This window comes from Herpailurus yagouaroundi, unplaced genomic scaffold, assembly GCF_014898765.1.
Source record: "Herpailurus yagouaroundi ecotype Mexico unplaced genomic scaffold, PumYag 29, whole genome shotgun sequence".
Lineage (NCBI taxonomy): Eukaryota > Metazoa > Chordata > Mammalia > Carnivora > Felidae > Herpailurus > Herpailurus yagouaroundi.
Window position 1 is genome coordinate 11,306,111 of NW_024412377.1, and position 18,197 is coordinate 11,324,307.

Sequence of the window (18,197 nt, forward strand, 5' to 3'; positions counted from 1 at the left end):
GGTGATAAGTCACCTGTTGACTGTAAAATCCGAATGTGCGAGCACGCTTGCTTAAGAGAAGCAGATCGTGTGATATTTAAGGAGTCTGTTGCTGCAGAACAAGACAGTCTTACAGGAGTGTTGGTACGAAAGTCGTTTCTCATGCATCTTCCTGATACGTCAGGATGACACGTATCCTGTCATTCTAAGCGAAACCCCGCTTGCCATTACAGCCTGGTCTGAAGTTCTTGTGCGCGAGATGGCGTGGGCTTGTGGTCGTGGACACGTGAGCAGAGCCGGTGACGAGTCTGTGTCCGTTTACCCTGCTCCTTGGTCTTTCTGACGCGCCCCGACCGCCTCTGACCGCCACCCTGTGTCCAGTGACAGTCATGTGTCCTGGTTTGTTCATGGCACCACCGCCTGTGGTTACCGTGTGTCCGTGGGGCTTTTAGGAGTGTGACAGCACTGACCACTTCTGGGGACACGGGTGAGCCGCTCTCAGCAGGCAGGTTCAAGGGACTCTCATGTCACATACTCGGCCTCTCCTGAACCGCACCGGCTCTCCCTTAACCCGCCCCTTCAGCTTCTGGGATCAGAAAGGTCCTGGGACACCTAAGCTTGTGTGAGTCTGTGGACTGAGAACTGATGTCGGCCTCTGGGTCGGGTAGGCCCAGAGGTAGGCCGGGCACTGCGGAGCATCTCTTGACCTCATCCAGAATCCGGGCGAGCCCAGAGGAGCCATATGTTGTCACCAAGGGACATGCACCCTTTAGCTGGCTGTATCTGCCTGTTTGCAGATTGAGGTCTGTTCTCTGTAGCATTTTGCCCTTTTCCCTCTTTCCTAGAACATACTCGTTTCGGAACGTAAAAGGGAGAGAGGAGAGCTGGACTGAGAGATCCTCCTCCCCTTAGTCCAAGCCCTTGCTCTCTCCCCTGGCCTTGCTTTGGTCTCAGCCTGGGGTGTGAGCTTTGCCCTCACTGCCTCTCTCCCCCTACCCTGCTCAGGGCCCCTGTCTCCAGATCCCAGTCTCCGTATTTGACTACAGCTGGACCACCTGACCCTGACCCCAGTGTCGGAGGTGGCTCCGTCTGGCTGCTCTTAAACTTGGGGCGTGTCTCGGTCCCCGAGAGGGGGTTGTCCTTCAGGGCACCTTTGCTGAGTTTTAGAATGTCTCTGAACGGGTGGGACCTGTGACAGTGTTTGTACATCGGAGCTCTCTTCATGCGTTCGTTTTGGGGGTGCATCGTTGTTAACCTACAGTCCTTTTGATCATGGCAATGGTGCCAAGGACTGTGGACACTTGCTAGAGAGCGGGCAGTTGTGGAGTCACAAGTGGGACTCCTTCTCAGCGGGCCACCGACTTTATTCTGAAACGCGTCCAACCCTGGTTTCTTGTTTCAGTCTTGTTTTTTGCTTGAGTCTCCCTCATTCTAGCACAAGTGCAGCGTCTGTGTACGTGGTAGAAAAGAATGGCTACTTCCCTGTTCCGTGACTCTGGAAAGCGTTTAGAGGTAGATCCATTTTTTCTTCTGAATAAATCGTTCCAGCTGCATTATTCTTTCCTCGTTGTTTCTTTTTCACACCTTGTCTCTCGGGCTTTCTCCAGGATCTCCACGTCTCCCAGAGGCATGCGCCCCTGAGCGAGGGCATTTCCTAGCAACAGTTTGCCCGTGCGTGGAAGGAATGAGGAAACGGACTTTTATGTCAGGGGTTCCCTGTGTGTAGTTAGAACGTTGGGGACTTTCAAGTAATTCACTTGTGTGGTGCCTGCTTTTTAGGTATGTGCACAGCGTCCTGTGCCGCTCAGATGGTCTTCTGGGCTTCTCTGTACCCCTTTTCCCAGTGTAGCGGGTATTTCCTGCTCTTTGCACTTCCTTGTGCCCAGTTGTGATTTCAACTTGTTGCCACTTGAGGGCATTTTAGGTTCTGGTGACAGATCTGAAAGCAGAACTGAAGCTTCGCAGCAAAACGGCGCACACGTTGCCCAAATGCTGGGCAGCGTGGGTGCGGAGCTGGGCTGCTTGGCGGGGTGGTCACAGGAAATGGGGAGAACACAGCCCCGCCCCGCTTAGTGAGTGAGTGTGGATCGTGGTCCCTGGGGTAACTTTACCTAAAGAGGAATTTCCCTGTGTGGTTTTGTTTTCTGCAGAAAGGAAACCACCTTTGGTTTACATGATTGCTGTAGACTGAGAAGGTAAAATTGGAATCGCCCTTTGGGAAAGGGTCTTCAGGGTCTTAGATGCCTGGGGAACTGAGCCTGTGGCCTCATTTAAACCTGTGTTCAGGACTGTTAAACAGGCTCTCTCGTTCCATGTAGGATGTCATAGGAATTAATTCTCCTTTAACGATCCTTTGACTTGGAGGTGAACTGTCGTTTCCTTTCTGGGTTTTATAGCAGGGAAGCGACATGCCTGTGCCCAGCCTAATTAGGAATGTTCTTCTGACACACCCAAGACTGTTGGGAGTGTCGGGGTTCCCATGCCGTCATCGACCGGGTTGTGTCCCAGCTTGCCTCTCAGACTCCAGCTTCTGTTGATTAGGGGAAAACAAAATAAAACACCCTCCAGGAAAAAAACAAAACAAAACAAAACAGGCAAAGTAGTAGGTCAGCTGTCACTTGTTTAATGAGCTAGGCCACCGCGGCTGTTAGCTCTGCTCCTTATTCTCCATGGTGTTCTTTATCTTACGATATTGATCAGGCTTAGGTTAAACTAGATACCCATTGTTTTTTTGAATATCAAAACTTTGGGGATATTTGGCAATACTGGAAATTAGGCTTTATATTTCTAATCAGGAAAGAATCTGGTTTTTACTTTATCCTGGACCATCTTGCATGCCTGAAGCGCCTTCTTAAGTTGGGCATTAGGGACGGCAGGAGGCTGCCATTGAGCCCAGTAGCTGCCTGTGTGGTTTGTGAAGACACGATGTGGACCCTGCCTTCATGTGCCCTCACAAAGTGCTGTGGAATGTTCTGGCTGTGGTTGGAGCTGAGCAAGCTGAATGTTGCCTTTGTATCTCAACCAGAAGCACCATTTGACTCCAGCAGCCTCCTGGAGTTGGGGGAGGGGGGTGGTGCTTTCTGAGTTCACAATTCCAGATTTAGGTCCCTCCATCCCAAACCCAGACAAGTGGGCAGGAATGAATTCTGGAAACAAAGGTAGGTTTTGTAGGCTTTGTGGTTTCTGCAGGATCCTGTGATGGATTTCTTGGTTCTAACACCTCTTTATCTCTCTGTTTCTTGATAATCCAGTTACCAGAAAAACTCATAAGCAAATACAATTGGATCAAGCAGTGGAAACTTGGACTGAAATTTGAGGGGAAGAGCGAGGACCTGGTTGATAAAATTAAGGAGTCCCTCACACTGCTAAGGAAGAAGGTTTGGAACATGTAGTTTTTTTCTTTTTCTCTGATAAGTGCAAAACTCTCGCTCCTGACTGCCCCAGCAGACCAATTCTCAGTCCTCACTTAGTGGATTGCCAGATGCCCATGGCAGGTTTTTAGGCAACATAATTTAAACGAACACAAACTCTTCCTGTGAAGTCTTTGGTAAGATGGGGAAATAACACCGATTATTATGTTTAGTGAAATGTTTAACTTTCTTCAAAGGAAACCTTAAACAAGTGTAGTCTTTGTTCTAAGTCATATTGACAAGCTTCAGGGATAGTCTGTATTTAGTCTGTATTTCTTACAGTATTATCAGTGATATAAGTGCATCTTTATTAAATTCTTCCCAATTTCATGTTTTAAGATTCTGCCCTGGGGCGCCTGGGTGGCGCAGTCGGTTAAGCGCCCGACTTCAGCCAGGTCACGATCTCGCGGTCCGGGAGTTCGAGCCCCGCGTCGGGCTCTGGGCTGACGGCTCAGAGCCTGGAGCCTGTTTCCGATTCTGTGTCTCCCTCTCTCTCTGCCCCTTCCCCATTCATGCTCTGTCTCTCTCTGTCCCAAAAATAAATAAACGGAAAAAAAAAATTAAAAAAAAAAAAGATTCTGCCCATATTTATTAGACTTGTTTTCATTCCTGAATGATTGTCCGGTGGGTAAATTCAGTAACTTGTCTTTTGAAAACTGTCCTGAGGGTTTCTCTGAAACATAATTACAGGGAGAACTTGGTTGGCTGATTCCCAGTGATTTGGTTAAGAAAATACTCCCGTTCTGGAGTATTCCATGGGGTTTGGATGTCCTTGCACACTGGCCCACACTGTCCACTAGGCTGCTTGCTTGAGGCTTTCTTCACCAGGAACCCTGGCTTGAGGGCCTGCTAATGGCTCCAGGCTTTGTAGATGGGAGGGAGACTGGTTAAGGGGGTGGCAGATGTCTTTTTTTCTCTCTCTTTCTCTCTTCCTTCCTCCCTCCCTTTAAAAGTTTATTTACTTTGAGAGAGAGAGAGAGCGAGGGAGCTCATGCAAGCAGGGGAGGGGCAGAGAGAGAGGGGAGGGAGAATCCCAAGTAGGCTCTGACCCGTCGGCCCCGAAATCAAGAGTTGGAGGCTCAATGGACTGAACTACTCAGGCTCCGGTTTCCAGAGGCCTTTAGCTCCTCCACCAGATGTTGATCTGTTTCCCCCAGTATAGTCTGCCGTCCGGCTAGACTTTGAGCTCCACGAGAGACTGTCCTGCTCGTTCCTTTTCACCCAGTGTCGAGTACCAAGCCTGACACATAGTAGGCATTTGGTAAATATATTGTGTAGTAAATGAGCTGAGGGCTTGACCTCCTGGAGCTTAGTTTTTATTAACAGACGCAAGTGTTTAATGGAAGGTTCACTGTCAAAGGAAGTCTAGAGATAAAGAAATTGTGACAAGAGAAGGAAATAGGGATTCTGTTCTCTTTGCCTCTTAGAGCGGAGCTTGGGGTTTATAGAGCACAGCCTTTTGGGGCAGGGAGACGTGTGCTTGCCCGGGATCTGGGTTAGGGGGAGGTCGAGAGCAGGTTTCTGGCTGTGTGAGTGAATGGGAAGGCTCTTCGGCTTGCCCACTTGTGACAATTTCCTTTTCGTCTCTTTTAAGGTCTTGTGAAACTGCAATTTTTGCTTTATCAATTGTGTCTGCTATAGTTAGATCCTCATTTTGGGGAATGTTGAAGTGATTCCAGTTCACAGTGACATTAAAATTGTTCATTAATAATCTAAGCCAACATAACTGGTACCTCTCATGTTCCAGGCTGTCTGTGAAACACGGTTATTTAATTAGGTTATTAAATAGGTTATTTAATTCTCATAACTACCGAAATGTAGTTGCTGTGTTATTCCTGTTTTAAAGATGTCTGTTAATGCCACCAGCTGCTTGGTGGGAAGGCCTTCATTCCATCCTGACTCTCTGACTCTAGAGCCATGCTCTTGACTGCCAGCTTGGTTGCTTCTGGAAAATAGGAGATGTTCCAGCTTTCAGCCACATATTCAAGAGAATCCTGTGGTACAGTCATTACCATTAAAATTTACTGTTGAATTTAGAATTTTAATGGTTTTTGAGAGGGGCAGTAGTTACCGGTTACTCATAAGGACTAGTTTCTGGGGCACCTGGGTGGCTCAGTCAGTTAAGTGTCCGACTCTTGAGTTCAGCTCAGGTCACGATCTAACTGTTCGTGGGTTCGATCCCTGCACTGGGCTCTGCATTGAAGGTGCAGAGCCTGCTTGGGATTCTGTCTCCCTCTCTCTCTGCCCCTCCTGTGCGCGCGCGCTCTCTCTCTCTCTGTCTCTCAAATAAATAAACATTTAAAAAAAACAGGACTAGTTTCACATCAGTATCTCATCTCATTTGCTTGAACTTAAAAGCACATATATTTATTGAGTTTTCTCACTCACTTAAGACTTTGCCACTGTTAGCTGAATACCTAGTACTCTGCTTTATTCTTAATCAGGAGTCAGTAAACATTTCCTGAGTGGATATATGCATTTGAAACTCCCAGGTATATTTTTAAGAAGTTAGAGGGAAGACCGTAGTAAATTAACGATCAAAAGACCTCATAGTCTTCCTTGCCCAGCTTCATTTTTGCAGCTCGACTTGCTGTTTCTGGGTGGTCAGCGCTCCTGGAAACCCTTAAGGGGAGAAGTAATTTTAGCTACCCTTCACAGCTTCACATACCAGCCTCACATGCACCTTATTAGCTTCTCCAGACTATTTTTTTTTTCAATTAAAAATTTTTTTAAAATATTTATTCTTGAGAGAGAGAGAGAGAGAGAGAGAGAGAGAGCGCAAGAGCGTGCAAGCTGGGAAGGGCAGAGGGAGAGGGAGACACAGCGTCTGAAGCAGGTGTCAGGCTCCAAGCGGTCAGCACAGAGCCCGATGTGGGGCTCAAACTCACAAACTGAGATCACGACCACCTGAGCTGCAGTTGGACGCTTAGCCAACTGAGCCACTGAAGTCGGACGCTTAACTGACAGAGCCACCCAGGCGCCTCCCTCCAGAAGTATCTCTGATTGGTTCAATTTCTTTCTTTCTTTTGTTTTTTTAATGCTTATTTATTTTTGAGAGAGAGAGCGCGCACGAGCAGGGGACTGGCAGAGAGAGAGGGAGACACAGAATCTGAAGCAGGCTCCAGGCTCCGAGCTGTCAGCACAGAGCCTGATGCGGGGCTTGAACCCACAAACTGTGAGATCATGACCTGAGCTGAAGTCAGGCACTTAACTGACAAAGCCATCCAGGTGCCCCTTGACTAGTTCAATTCCATTGTCTAGGATCTTAGGGGAGTTGAAAGTTCCATTCCATGGCCTTAGGCCTTCTTAGTGCCTTGTACTTTTGTTTCACATTAATGGGGGAAAAGCTGAATAAGGAATTTGTGTGGTCTAAAGAGTACCATGGTTTGAGCTAAAAACTTGAATGTTGTGAATGTTGGTGCATGATCCGTGGTTGCCTACTTGGAAAATAATTTTGTGCACATAGTATGGAAGTATACCAGGGTTTCTTAGAACAGACGTGTAATTGTTATGTACCTTTCTTGCAGTGGGCAGGCTTGGCAGAACTGAGAACTGCTGAAGCGAGGCAGATAGCTTGCGACGAACTGTTCACAAATGAGGAAGAGGAATATAGCCTCTATGAAGCTGTAAAATTTCTAATGCTAAACAGAGCCATTGAACTATACGATGACAAAGAGAAGGGAAAGGAAGTACCATTTTTCTCTGTGCTTCTGTTTGCTCGGGACACATCGAATGACCCTGGACAGCTGCTAAGGAACCACCTAAACCAGGTGGGACACACTGGTGGCCTTGAACAGGTGAGTTGTGCCTTCGGGAGTGTATTAGTCCAAAGCAGCAGCTTTCATCATCACACGGTATTTCAGAGCCTCTGTCGGTCAAGAGCTCCAGAGCAGCTTAGTTGCGTGATTCTGTCTCGGGGCCTCGGGAGGTTGCGGTCATCCGAGGGCCTCACTGGGCTAGGGGATCCACTTCCCACGTGGCGCACTCCCCCGGCTGTTGGCAGGAGGCCTCATTGGTAGCTTAGGAGGGTTTAGTTCCTCGACACATGGGCCCTTCTGTAGGGCCACTTGGGTGTCCTTGTGACATGATGGCTGGCTTCTCTGAGAAAGTGAAGTGATCCAAGAAGAGAGCAAGGAGGAAGCCACAGATGTGTTTTGTGATCTCATCTTGGAAGTTAAACGCTATTGTTTACACCGTATTCTATTTGTTAAAAACAAGTCACTAAATCCATCCCACACTCAAGGGGAGAGCATTAGTTCCACCCACCTTTTCAAGTGAGGAGTACAAGGGTACAAAAGAACTGTGGATCTGTTTTGTAACCACCACATTGATTTCATCCGGGGCTGGCTTCTGCAGGATGTCGGACGGGATTAGTACCCTCGCGTCTGGTAGGTTACCAATACATGAAGCAAAGGGTCTTATTATTTAATCTTGGCAGCTGTAGCTGTATTAGGTAGCATCCTTTAAAAATAGAAATGGAGTCACCTTAGCCAGTAGAGACTAGCCTGCTCTTGGATCTTTTACAGAGATGCTAAGTTTGGAGTTCTACACGGAGACCCAGTGCAGTGCTGTCCCCTGACTCACCATACCTTGCACTATGTTTAGTGCCCTCATTATATTATCCTGAAAAGCTTAAGTCCTTTCTGGTGGAACAGCCAGCCATTAAAGCAGCATTTAAGGCTATCCATCCAAAGGGCTCCCTTTGTGCTTACGAGACCCACTTGCCCACTTGCGCTTACCTTTTCCTGGTGTGTAAGAAAGAGCAAAGGCTGAAGGTCACTGCTGGGTCAGGCAGAATTGACTTACAAAAAGAACTGCTTACAAAAAGTATCTGCACTCGTAGTGTAGGCTGCTTACGTCTCCTGAACCGTAGCGCTTGCCTTCAGTAAAAAGTCTGGTGCAGCTGGTTTGCAAATTAGACCGAAGTTCGTTCTGAGTCCTCACAAAGTCTACTGTCATATGGCGAGTCCATTTTTAAAATATAACAGCTTTATTGAGACATAATTTACGTACCATAAAGTTTACCCTTTTGAAGTGCGTAACTCAGTGGTTTTTAGTATTTTTATAGAGTTTTGCAGCCATCATTGTAGTCTAATTTTAGGCCATTTTATCACTCCAAAAAGAAATCCTGTAATGATTGGTGCTAATTCCCCCCCCCCTCCAGCCCTAGGCAGCCACTAGTCTACTTCCTGTTGCTATAGATTTGCCTATTCTGGACATTTCCGATAAATGGAATCATACAATACGTGTTTTTTTGTGACTTGCTTCTGTCACTTAGCAAAACGTTTTCCAGATTCATCCATATTGTAGCGTGTATCACTAACAGTATTCCATCGTATGGCTGTATCACATTCATTCTTCAGTTGATGGACATTTGGGGTCTTTGTACTTTTTAGCTATTTTGAATGATCCTGTTATGAACGTTTATATGCAGGTTTTTTGTGTGGACACATATTTTCATTTCTCTTGGGTATGTACCTAAGATGTACTTCTTTTTTTTTTTTTTTTTTTTTTAATTTATTTTAGAGAGAGTGAGACAGAGCGTGAGCAGGGGGAGGGCCAGAGAGAGGGAGACACAGAATCCGAAGCAGGCTCTAGGCTCTGAGCTGTCAGCACAGAGCCCAATATGGGGCTCAAACCACGAACCTGTGAGAACATGACCTGAGCCAAAGTCGGACGCCTAACCGACTGAGCCACCCACGCGCCCCCCCCCACCTTTTTTTTAATTGAAGTTCATATAAAATTAACCCCATTCTAAAGTATATAACTCAGTGGCTCTTGGTACATTTAAGCATTGTGTGACCACTACCTGTGTCGAGTTCCAAAACACGTTCATCACTCCACAAGAAAACCTGGTACCTGTTAAGTGGTCGTGCCTCGTTCTTACCTGTTTGATCCTAACTGTTCTGGGGGGCGTGAAGTGGTAGCTCAGTGTGGCCTCGGTCTGCGGTCCCCTGATGACTTTTCAGGTGCTCATTGCCCATTTGCATATCTTCTTCGGATTAATGTCTGTTCTTTTCACATCCTTTGCCCAATTTTTAAACCGATCGCTTGCTTTTTTAATTGTTGAATTATAAAAGTTTGTCATACATTCTGGATACAAGTCCCAGATTTACCGGACGGTGAGTCCATTTTTGATGATCTGCTCTTTGTAACGACTGTGGGGGAAAGGCCGGGGGCCGGGCCCAGGGCGGGGAAGGAGGGTTGCTGCCCGCAGCCTGGGAGGGAGCAGGTGGGACTGTGTCTTTCAGCACAGCTTCCCCCCGCAGACCCGTTGGCTCTTTTCCCCAGGTGGAAATGTTCCTTCTTGCCTATGCCGTGCGCCACACCATCCGGGTGTACCGGCTCTCCAAGTACAGCACCGAAGAATTCATCACGGTCTACCCCACCGACCCACCCACGGACTGGCCGGTGGTGACCCTGATCGCCGAGGACGACCGGCACTACAACATCCCCGTCAGAGTGTGCGAGGAGACGAGTCTGTGAGGGACGCGTACCCGGACGGCCCGGCCACACGGCCGAGGTGCCCTGGCAGCTCCCTGCCGCGGCCCGCGGGCTTCCAGGTCTCTTCGGGTGACCCACGGGGACTGTCGGGCCGGGCGAGCCAAGCTGGACTGGGCTATTCTGAGGACGGCTTTTGGTCGTTAGAACTAACCAGGGGTTTTCCCTCATTTTTGATGCGATATGTTTCCTCGGGGGCCTTCAGAGCACTTCTTTTGGAAGGTACAAACTACATCTTCTCCATAAAACAAACCTTTTGTATCAGAGGAGACGCCTCTCGGAGAGGAGTGTGTTCTTCACGTCTCAGAAGCAGACTCTCTAATGTAAACTGGTCTCAGTTTTTTCTCAAGGTAGTCATTTTTTGTTTTGGGGGTGATGGGTCTCTGGAGTGCCCGTCCTATGCAATTCGGCTTACGTGGCCTAACTGAGGCGGAGCCTGTTAGGGGCACAGTCATAACGTCCTCTGATAGTCTTCCTGAGCACTGGTTCGGGCTTACATGTTCATTAAAGCTATCCTAAGCAGACTGTCTCATAGAAGATTGAACACTGGGTCCAAAAATGAGATATTTAAAGCTGTAGGAGGGATGTGGTGGCACATCACTCCTGACTCTGAGAGCGTGACAGGTGCCTGAGGTCATGGCCGCGCCTGGCCTGGTGCTTCGTGCAGGTGGTGCGCTTTCGGCTGGGTGAGTTCGGGCGTTGGGCCGTTGGTTCTTCCCTGTTTCACAGATGCGCCGTTGTATAGTCAGAACGGAGCTGAGATCCACCTGCTGTTTTAGAGAGGGAAACCGAGGCCAGACGGTGCTGGGCACTCGTCTGTGTTCGGAGGCGAGAAGGAGCGAGATCTCGACTGGCCCGTGTGCCCTTTTCATGGTGTGGTTTTGAGGCTGCCTCTGCTGCCAGAGTTGAGTACCTGGTGGGGGGTGGGCGACAACAGCAAAGCGTCCAGGAGGGTCCGTGAGCAAGGTTAAGCAGAGGCGCGTACCAAAGCCGAGCGCCGGAGTGTGGCGGAGCCGCGGCTGCCTGTGGTTTGGTTTGGGAAGCCCGAGGGAGGAGGTGACGTTCCTGGCTCTCAGTGGCCGCCTGCACCGAGGCCTGGCTGGTGACCGGCGGGGCGACGGGCCTGGTTGCAGGCGGCGAGGGTCTGGATCACCCGCGCGGGGCGTGGGCCGTGCAGCGTGTTCGCGGGACCGGACGCCTCTAGTGCCCACCCAACGTTTGTGGGCGTAGAGTTTCCCTGAGGTACTGGGCTTTATTTCATGGTAATTACCAGCTTATTTGATTCAATTTAGCATAGTTAGCAAGCTAGCAAATACCTTTTGGGAGTGGCAAACCTTCTTTGAAGATTTAGTTTTGCTTTGTACTGAAAAATTAAAATTCTCATGAGAAAACTCAGAGGACACACAGAGCTAGGCAGACTGTTAGGTTAATAATCCCCCATTACTCCCTCAGTACTGTTCACCACACTTCGGTAAGTGTATTCATTAGAGTGTTTGAATCAAGCTCTGTTCTAAATGCGTGTGAATGTGTGGCAGAGATTTTGTGGTCTTGGCTGTGAGACGGGATGGTTCCTTAAACAAGGAGGTACCTAGAAGCCAAATTAACAATAAGGACTTCTTAGCGGCCTCGAGGCTTCATTTTAGTATTTGTAGCTCTACAACAGGAAATGCTTACTCTTCATTCGTGAACATTTTTTAAAGCACACTTAACATGTTTAGGCACAGGGCCGTGAAGGTCTCTGTCCGGGCTGCGTTGCCTCTGGCTGTTGGTTCATACCTGCTGTTGAATTTAATAATACTCATGATCCTGTGTCTTTGCGTGTCAACAGTGTTTTAGTCTTCGTGAACTTGAACTGGATTTCTGGGCAACTTGTTTACATACGTCCTTTTTTCTTGTTCCTGTGTGTGATATTGTTAGAGTGCAGAAACCGTGGTCTTCACCACCACATTGATGAAAGTTTGAAACCATGTGTTTGAGTTGCTTTCTGTCCCAGCGCCTTACTGGACTCTGCCCTCAGACTGTTATCCAGGCTTAGTGGGATCCCAGCATCTGAGAAGCAAAACTTCCAAAGAAACCATATTTCAGGAAATACAGATGATCGGCTGACTTTAAAAAATAACATTCTTTGTTGCCACGTGCACCTTCAGTTGCCCAGAATCTTAATTCCATTAATCATTCCTGATCTCGGGCTGGTCGGGGGACAGCAGTAGAATAGGAATTGCGTTGAGACCAAAATAGATGCAGGATAATCTGCTTAGAGGGGTCTCTACAATGATAGAGCGTTCTAGAAGAAGAGAACTCAGTGGTGACCACACGGAGCCCACTTTGATCCCCAGAGTTTATTGAGAGACTTCAGGCGTTTTGGACCCTGTAGTCTTGGCGGGAAGATTATCTCCAGTTTAAGCAGGTGTGACTTCTACTGTTGAGCTCATTTAAGGTACATTTAAACCTGAAAGGATTTCCCTGTAACAAGTTCCCTGGAATTAACACTGCTTCCTCAGGACATTTTCTTCTGGCTCCTCTCCTCACCTGCTTAGCAACATCTACATACACAACATACGCTGATTTCACTTGGACCCGTGGAACAGTGATTGACGACGGCCACAATGGGGGACGAGAGGCCAATGTGTGGTTTTTCACTTGTGATCTAGGCCTAGGTGGGGTTTGATCTGAAATGTTTGCAGTTCCCCTTCCTTAGAATATGGCATAGCCGGAAATGTTTTAGACATGCAGAACAGGATTGACCCGCTTTCTTTGTATAGGCCTTTACTCTTTTTTTTTTTTTTTTTTTTAAGGCCTTTACTCTTTTATTAGATGTTCGCTGTCGTGTCAGGTAAGGGCTGATGAAAGTTTTCAGGCATTGCCTTTGTCTCCTTTCATTATTCTGTTCCTTCCGGTTGTAAGGATTATCAGTCAGGTAAAAATCTCAGGCCACACAAGTCTTAACACCTCCGCCAGAAGAAGCAACTTTTGTGGGTTTTTATGTGCTTTTTTTTTTTTTTTTTTACGAGGCTGTGTTTTCCCTCCTGCCCCGCATCTCTGCCCAAGTTGCTGGCTCCCCTCATGGTCTGCAGTCTGCTTCTGGAAGGTGTCCAGATGACACCTGTAAAGTGCTCTATCCATGGCCTCTAATGATTTAGCGCCCTTACTATTGCTGCCTTTGCGTAGGACTCCAGTAGACTTCCCCTGTCTCTTTCTGATGTTAAAACAACAGTTGATTATTTTTCCTCTCTTTATTAAGCAGTATTTTGCAAGGACTCCCCCCCCCCCCCCCTTGAAATCCCAGAAGTATAAACTTCCAGGGAATCTTATTTGTAGGCACAGGTAGAAATCTGTGACTACTTAAAACACCATGAAAAGGAGGCCCTCTGTGTGTGTGAAGTGAATCTGAAATGTGTGTGAAGGGCATAGAATCCCCAGACTGTTTAGCAAAAGGCAGAGCACAGTGTCAAGTAACTAACTGAAAAACAGCCCAAGGAACTGTAAGAAGTGAATTGAAGAAGGAACTGATTTTAGGGTAAAAATGTCACTTAAAGACAAAACAATGGATGCCCGACATTCCTGGGCCTATGTTATACGTAGATAAAAATCTGAATGAGTAGAAGGACTTCTATGTATGGATTCTGCAAAGCCTTTTTCCTACAATGTGTTAAATTTTGCTCGTGTAATATTTAATGCTTCACTCTTCTGGAAAACCTTGATGATCTCTCCTGAGGAGGTGGAGAGACCAGGGACCCAATACTGAGTTGTGCAGAGAGTAAAGACAGGGGCAATGGAAGATTAAAGCCTTTGTCATTCAGTTTATAACTTAGGGCCTGGAAGAGCACAAAACTAACCCTGTTTGGCTGTCTGCCAGCGCTGGTGGCCGCTAGCAGTGGGGGCGAGGTGGGCTCCTCTAGAGCCCCCACCCCCACCCCGGGCGGGGAGGGGCGAGTGTGCCTCGCCACAGCAGGGGACCCGGCAGCACTTGGGAGGGGGAAGGTGAGCCGTGCCACTTGTATTTTTTTCATAGAATATTGAAATTTATTACTAGGAATGGCGGAATGGGTTAGTACATATAATTAAACTATGCAGAACGGCCTTTAAGTCTGGAAACACAGATACGTTAATTGCGTTGAAATATCCTATCAGCAAACCATTTATTATGGAATGTCACTGTTCCCAGGCCTTATGGCCATCTGCGTATTTAAATATTTTTAATGATCATTACTAGCCAGGGCTAGAATTTCGTCTGTCATGTTGATTTCTTGGCCCTAAGTCTGGATCAGGAATGCAATCGCCAGAATGTGGTTAATACAAGGAAAGGTTACAGGGCTCGAAATATCTACGGTCTTAGCGGTCATTCTTCTAGTAACCAGGAGTGGTTGAGAGTAATAATGAACTTCAAAATAATATTTTGTACTTAAATTCTAGGAGTTTTTCTATAATAAGAAATGCCTTGATCTGTATGCCCATAAACGGTGCTAAAATCTGGTCCCCTTTACAGGAACCACAGCAGTCCACAGGAATGTTGATTACTTCTGAGTATTTCGATGAGGGAACAACGCCAAAATGAATGTATCTAATGAGCTCCCTCCTCATTTCCGTTGTTTTATGAAAATATTTTGGTGGTGTTACCTGCACTGTAGCAGCTTCTGACTTTCAGTATTGTGAATTTGGAGAGGCTATCAGCCAACTTCTGCCTCTGGCAATGTGTGTCCTTCCCTGTGGGCTGGGCTGGGAAGGGGGCGTGGCCGGGAGCTCAGGCCCTACTCCTCTGGGCTTGTTTAGCAAAGTCTTCCTCTGTTTACACTGTAAAAATGTTAGCCTTTGTCAAAAACGTCTGCCCCAAGAAGGATGCTCCAGAGCCTTGGGTCAGTTTGGGGCTGTGCTCCGCCCCTGCCTCTGTGGCTGGAGGCCTGGGTGCTGGGGGCGGGGCGGGGGCGGGGTGGGCAGGAGCTCCTTCTGTGACTTGTTGAGTCAGGTCTTCACTGTTGGAGGCGGAGCTGACTCAGGGCTTCACTGTTGATCCCTTTAGCAAACCTGACCACTGAGGATTGTACGAATAAATAATCGGAAATAAACGTAGAAAATAAAAGATCAGAAGCCTGGCTGTGCTGCTGTGTTGCCTTTGAGGACCTGGGAGATTTGGGTCCAATACTGGAAGTTTCTAGAGCCCGCCCCCCCCCCCCCCCCCCAAGCCTGTGATGCCCAAGGACTTCACAGTGCCACGTAAATGCTGCAGAATAACGAGGTGCGTCGTTCCGGACTTGGGTCTAGATTCAGTACCAGTCCTGCCACTCCAGGTGGTGAAGTGAGGTGCACCCGCTAGGGCCGCAGTCACAGTGCAGATCCGGCCTTGCCCTGTGTTTGCCGAGAGAGGTCCGTGGTGCGTGTGACATGCTAGGCATTCACGAGCCATTCAGGCCGATGGTACCTCACCCACAAGGATCACAGCAGGAACTTGTGTGCGCACCGTAGGAGTTAGACTGGCCTGAAGGAAATGAATAATCTGAAGATGGGGAAGGCCAGGCTTTCACAGGTACTCCTGGCCCCAGAGAAGGAAGTTTGAGGCCACAGAGACCTCCCTTCCTGGTGGTCGAAGAACCGAGTCTGGGGGTCTGTTTGCAAACTGATGCTGGGCTTCTGAAGAACCCTTGGTTAGGGGGCGGGCATCCATCAGAAAGCAGTGCCAGGCTGGAGATGGGCCGCAGGAGGGCCTTCCTGGGATAAACCGCAACAATGAACTGTTTTCTCCTCCGCCACCCCGTTCAGTTGGCTAATCAACCAAACATCCGGTACAGATACACTTTGCCCTCCTCTTACCTGAATTACGGTGATCTCAGTTCTAAGGGCCGTGTGTCTGGCATTTCTCCATGACCTCCCCCCAGCCTGCAGGTGTAGAGAACGGGGATCTAGGCTGTGGGTCCTAGGGAAGCCCTTAGGAATATCTTTACTCCCCATCAAATGGTAAAAATACCAACTGTGCTATGTGTGTTCACAATGAGCATGCGTTTATACGGTATGCTTTCACTTCATCTCTTATCTTGCTCAAGACCTTCTGGGCATTCTTTCTGGAGGGTCTTGTAATTGTTTGTCTCCCCTCCCCCTTCCCCCTACTCCTGCCTCTTGTCTGGGCTCACGGTAGGTGGCCTAGTAATGACCTTCTGAACTCCCGGGTCTGGAGGGTTGATGATAGACCTCTAGCCCGGAAGAGGCAGAACATACTTGGCCTTTGGAGTGGAAAGCCCTGAGCGACACTACTGTCTCAGCTCCCCAGAGTGAGTGAGGATTTTTCTGTCCTTCCCTCCCATCTGGCACCCCAGCCCTCTGGTATCGCAGGGTGGTCGAGAAGATAGGTGACAGTGGTGCTGGAACTTTACATACACTGTTACCAGTTTAGGTGATTTATTACCGCTTAGGACAGTGCCTTCCAAATACTCCCCTGGTGCCATCCCCCCAATCAAGAACCGGGACATAGCTTAGGGCAGATGAAATGCCACGCTGGGCATTTGGGAGATGGCACTCCTCAGAAACCTCGGAGAGAACACTGAGAATGAAAAGCTAACAGAACGGCAGTTGTTGGTTTACGTACGTGAGGATCACACCCTGATTTTGCTAGGTTCGTGAGGAACATGATATACTGTTAAGGTTTTAAAAATACCTCTTAAAAACATTATATAGTTAACGCCACTGAATGTTTCCAGCTTTCATCATTACAAGTAGTGCTGTAATAAGCGTTCTCATTCACAAATCTTTTTAGGCATTTCTAGATTCAACATGTTTAAGGCTCTTGAGATGTGTTTCCAAACTGCCCTCCAAAAAAGTTGAAAGAATTTTTAGTCTCACTGGGAGGTAAGACTGCTTCGTTGTTCCCCCGAGTGAGACGAGGTGTGATTTGATTTTGAACTCTGACAATGCAGCAAGGAAAAAAAAAATGTAAAGAGAGACATCTAGTTTTAGTTGGCTTTTGATTCTGGTAATGGTGGACATTTTTCCTAGATACCTGTTGGTCATTAGGATTTCTTTCCTGCATTGCCTCGCCACGGTCACCCGTGACATTAATCTCTTTCCCTTGTTGAGTGTGTGCTTGAAACATCTTGCCAAATCGTCTGCTGAAGAAATTGACATTTCTCCTGGAGAGGAAGGGTGCCAACTTCCTCAGGCCCCTGCCAACGCTGAGCTCTATCAAAGTTTTCTTCATCTTTGCGGAGTTGGCAGTCGGACCTTCAGTTTGCGTTCCTGTACTTGAGTGAGGCTGAACCTGCTTTCATCTGTAGAAGCCGTTCACGGGTCATTCTCTGGGAGCTCGTGTCCTTTGTTCTAACTAGACTGTCATAGGTGAGGATACTTTTGGTTTTCGTTTCTTGTTTCTGTATTTCCCAAAGAGACGTAGGGGAGGGAACATCGAGAAGGGAAGCGTGACAGAGGGGTGAGCGCACGTCCGTGTTGAGCGCTTTTGGTTGCAAGTGACAGCTGGCGGCTCAGGTTATCTGAGTTCGTGGAGGGCTTGATTCATCAACAAGAAGGGGTTGGAGGTGAGAAGGCCTCCGGAAGGGGGGCTGCTGCACAGGTGTCCTGGGGTTAGCTGTTCCAGGGAGGAAGGTGGGGAGGAAGGCGTGAATCATTCATTCAGCAAAGAGCGCCCGCAGGCACAGTTCCAGACTCCAGATGCAAGGATGAGCCGGGCCCGGTCTTCCCCTCCCTGTCCTTCCCAACTGTCCCCCCCCCGGCCCTCCCCAGCCCTCCAACTGTCCCCGACTTCGGCACAGCTCACGTGCACCGGTGACAGGTGAGCTGAATGGCATGGCTCCAGGCACGGACTCACCAAGCGATTTTGTCGTCCACTGTTCAAGAGGTGATCAGTGGGAGAACTTCCCCTGCCCCTGGATGGAAACTCACCTGCAGGCATCCACCGCTTTCCTGGGCACCCTTGGGGAGTAGAGAAACCGTGCAGTCATTTTACGTTGCCAAACGTGGTCCCCGTTCAGGAATTGGAATGCCGTGTGTTGTAGAAGAGTCAAAGCTTCGAGTGACCACTAACGGCACCGAATGCCCCCGCCGCCGCTCCCAGACCTGGAGCAGGGGGAAGGAGGCCAGCGTGAGGGCGGGGGAGCAGACCTCCTACTCTTGATGGTCGCTGTCCTAAACCGGCCTCCCTCCTGGGCCTGGCCGGGGCTTAGCTCTTCTCTCATCCTGGTGGGGGACACTCACAGGGATCTGTGGCGACCCCTCTGCCCCTCCTCCTCCCCCCAGCTCAAGGCCTCTGGTGAGCACTTCCGCATGCGCATGCTGTGGCCAATCTTCCCCCCTCCCACCCCTCCACCT

At 48.6% G+C, this 18,197-nt stretch overlaps 1 protein-coding gene and 1 long non-coding RNA gene across 5 annotated transcripts in view; both read left to right on the forward strand.

The window, feature by feature from the left end:
• The window catches only part of OTULIN (OTU deubiquitinase with linear linkage specificity), a 28,028-nt gene extending 17,616 nt beyond the window's left edge, over positions 1-10,412 (forward strand). For all 4 annotated transcript variants that reach the window (XM_040494162.1, XM_040494191.1, XM_040494170.1 and 1 more), the window contains exons 5-7: positions 3,231-3,356; positions 6,917-7,186; positions 9,681-10,412. In XM_040494162.1, the coding sequence (XP_040350096.1) occupies positions 3,231-3,356; positions 6,917-7,186; positions 9,681-9,875 (591 nt within the window). In that variant the 3' untranslated portion in view covers positions 9,876-10,412. The remainder of the gene's footprint in view (positions 1-3,230; positions 3,357-6,916; positions 7,187-9,680) is intronic.
• A 6,100-nt stretch (positions 10,413-16,512) lies between these two features.
• LOC121042828 (uncharacterized) overlaps positions 16,513-18,197 on the forward strand; it is an 8,466-nt gene continuing 6,781 nt past the window's right edge. Inside the window, exon 1 of the long non-coding RNA XR_005796474.1 lies at positions 16,513-17,210. This is a non-coding gene — a long non-coding RNA (uncharacterized LOC121042828). The remainder of the gene's footprint in view (positions 17,211-18,197) is intronic.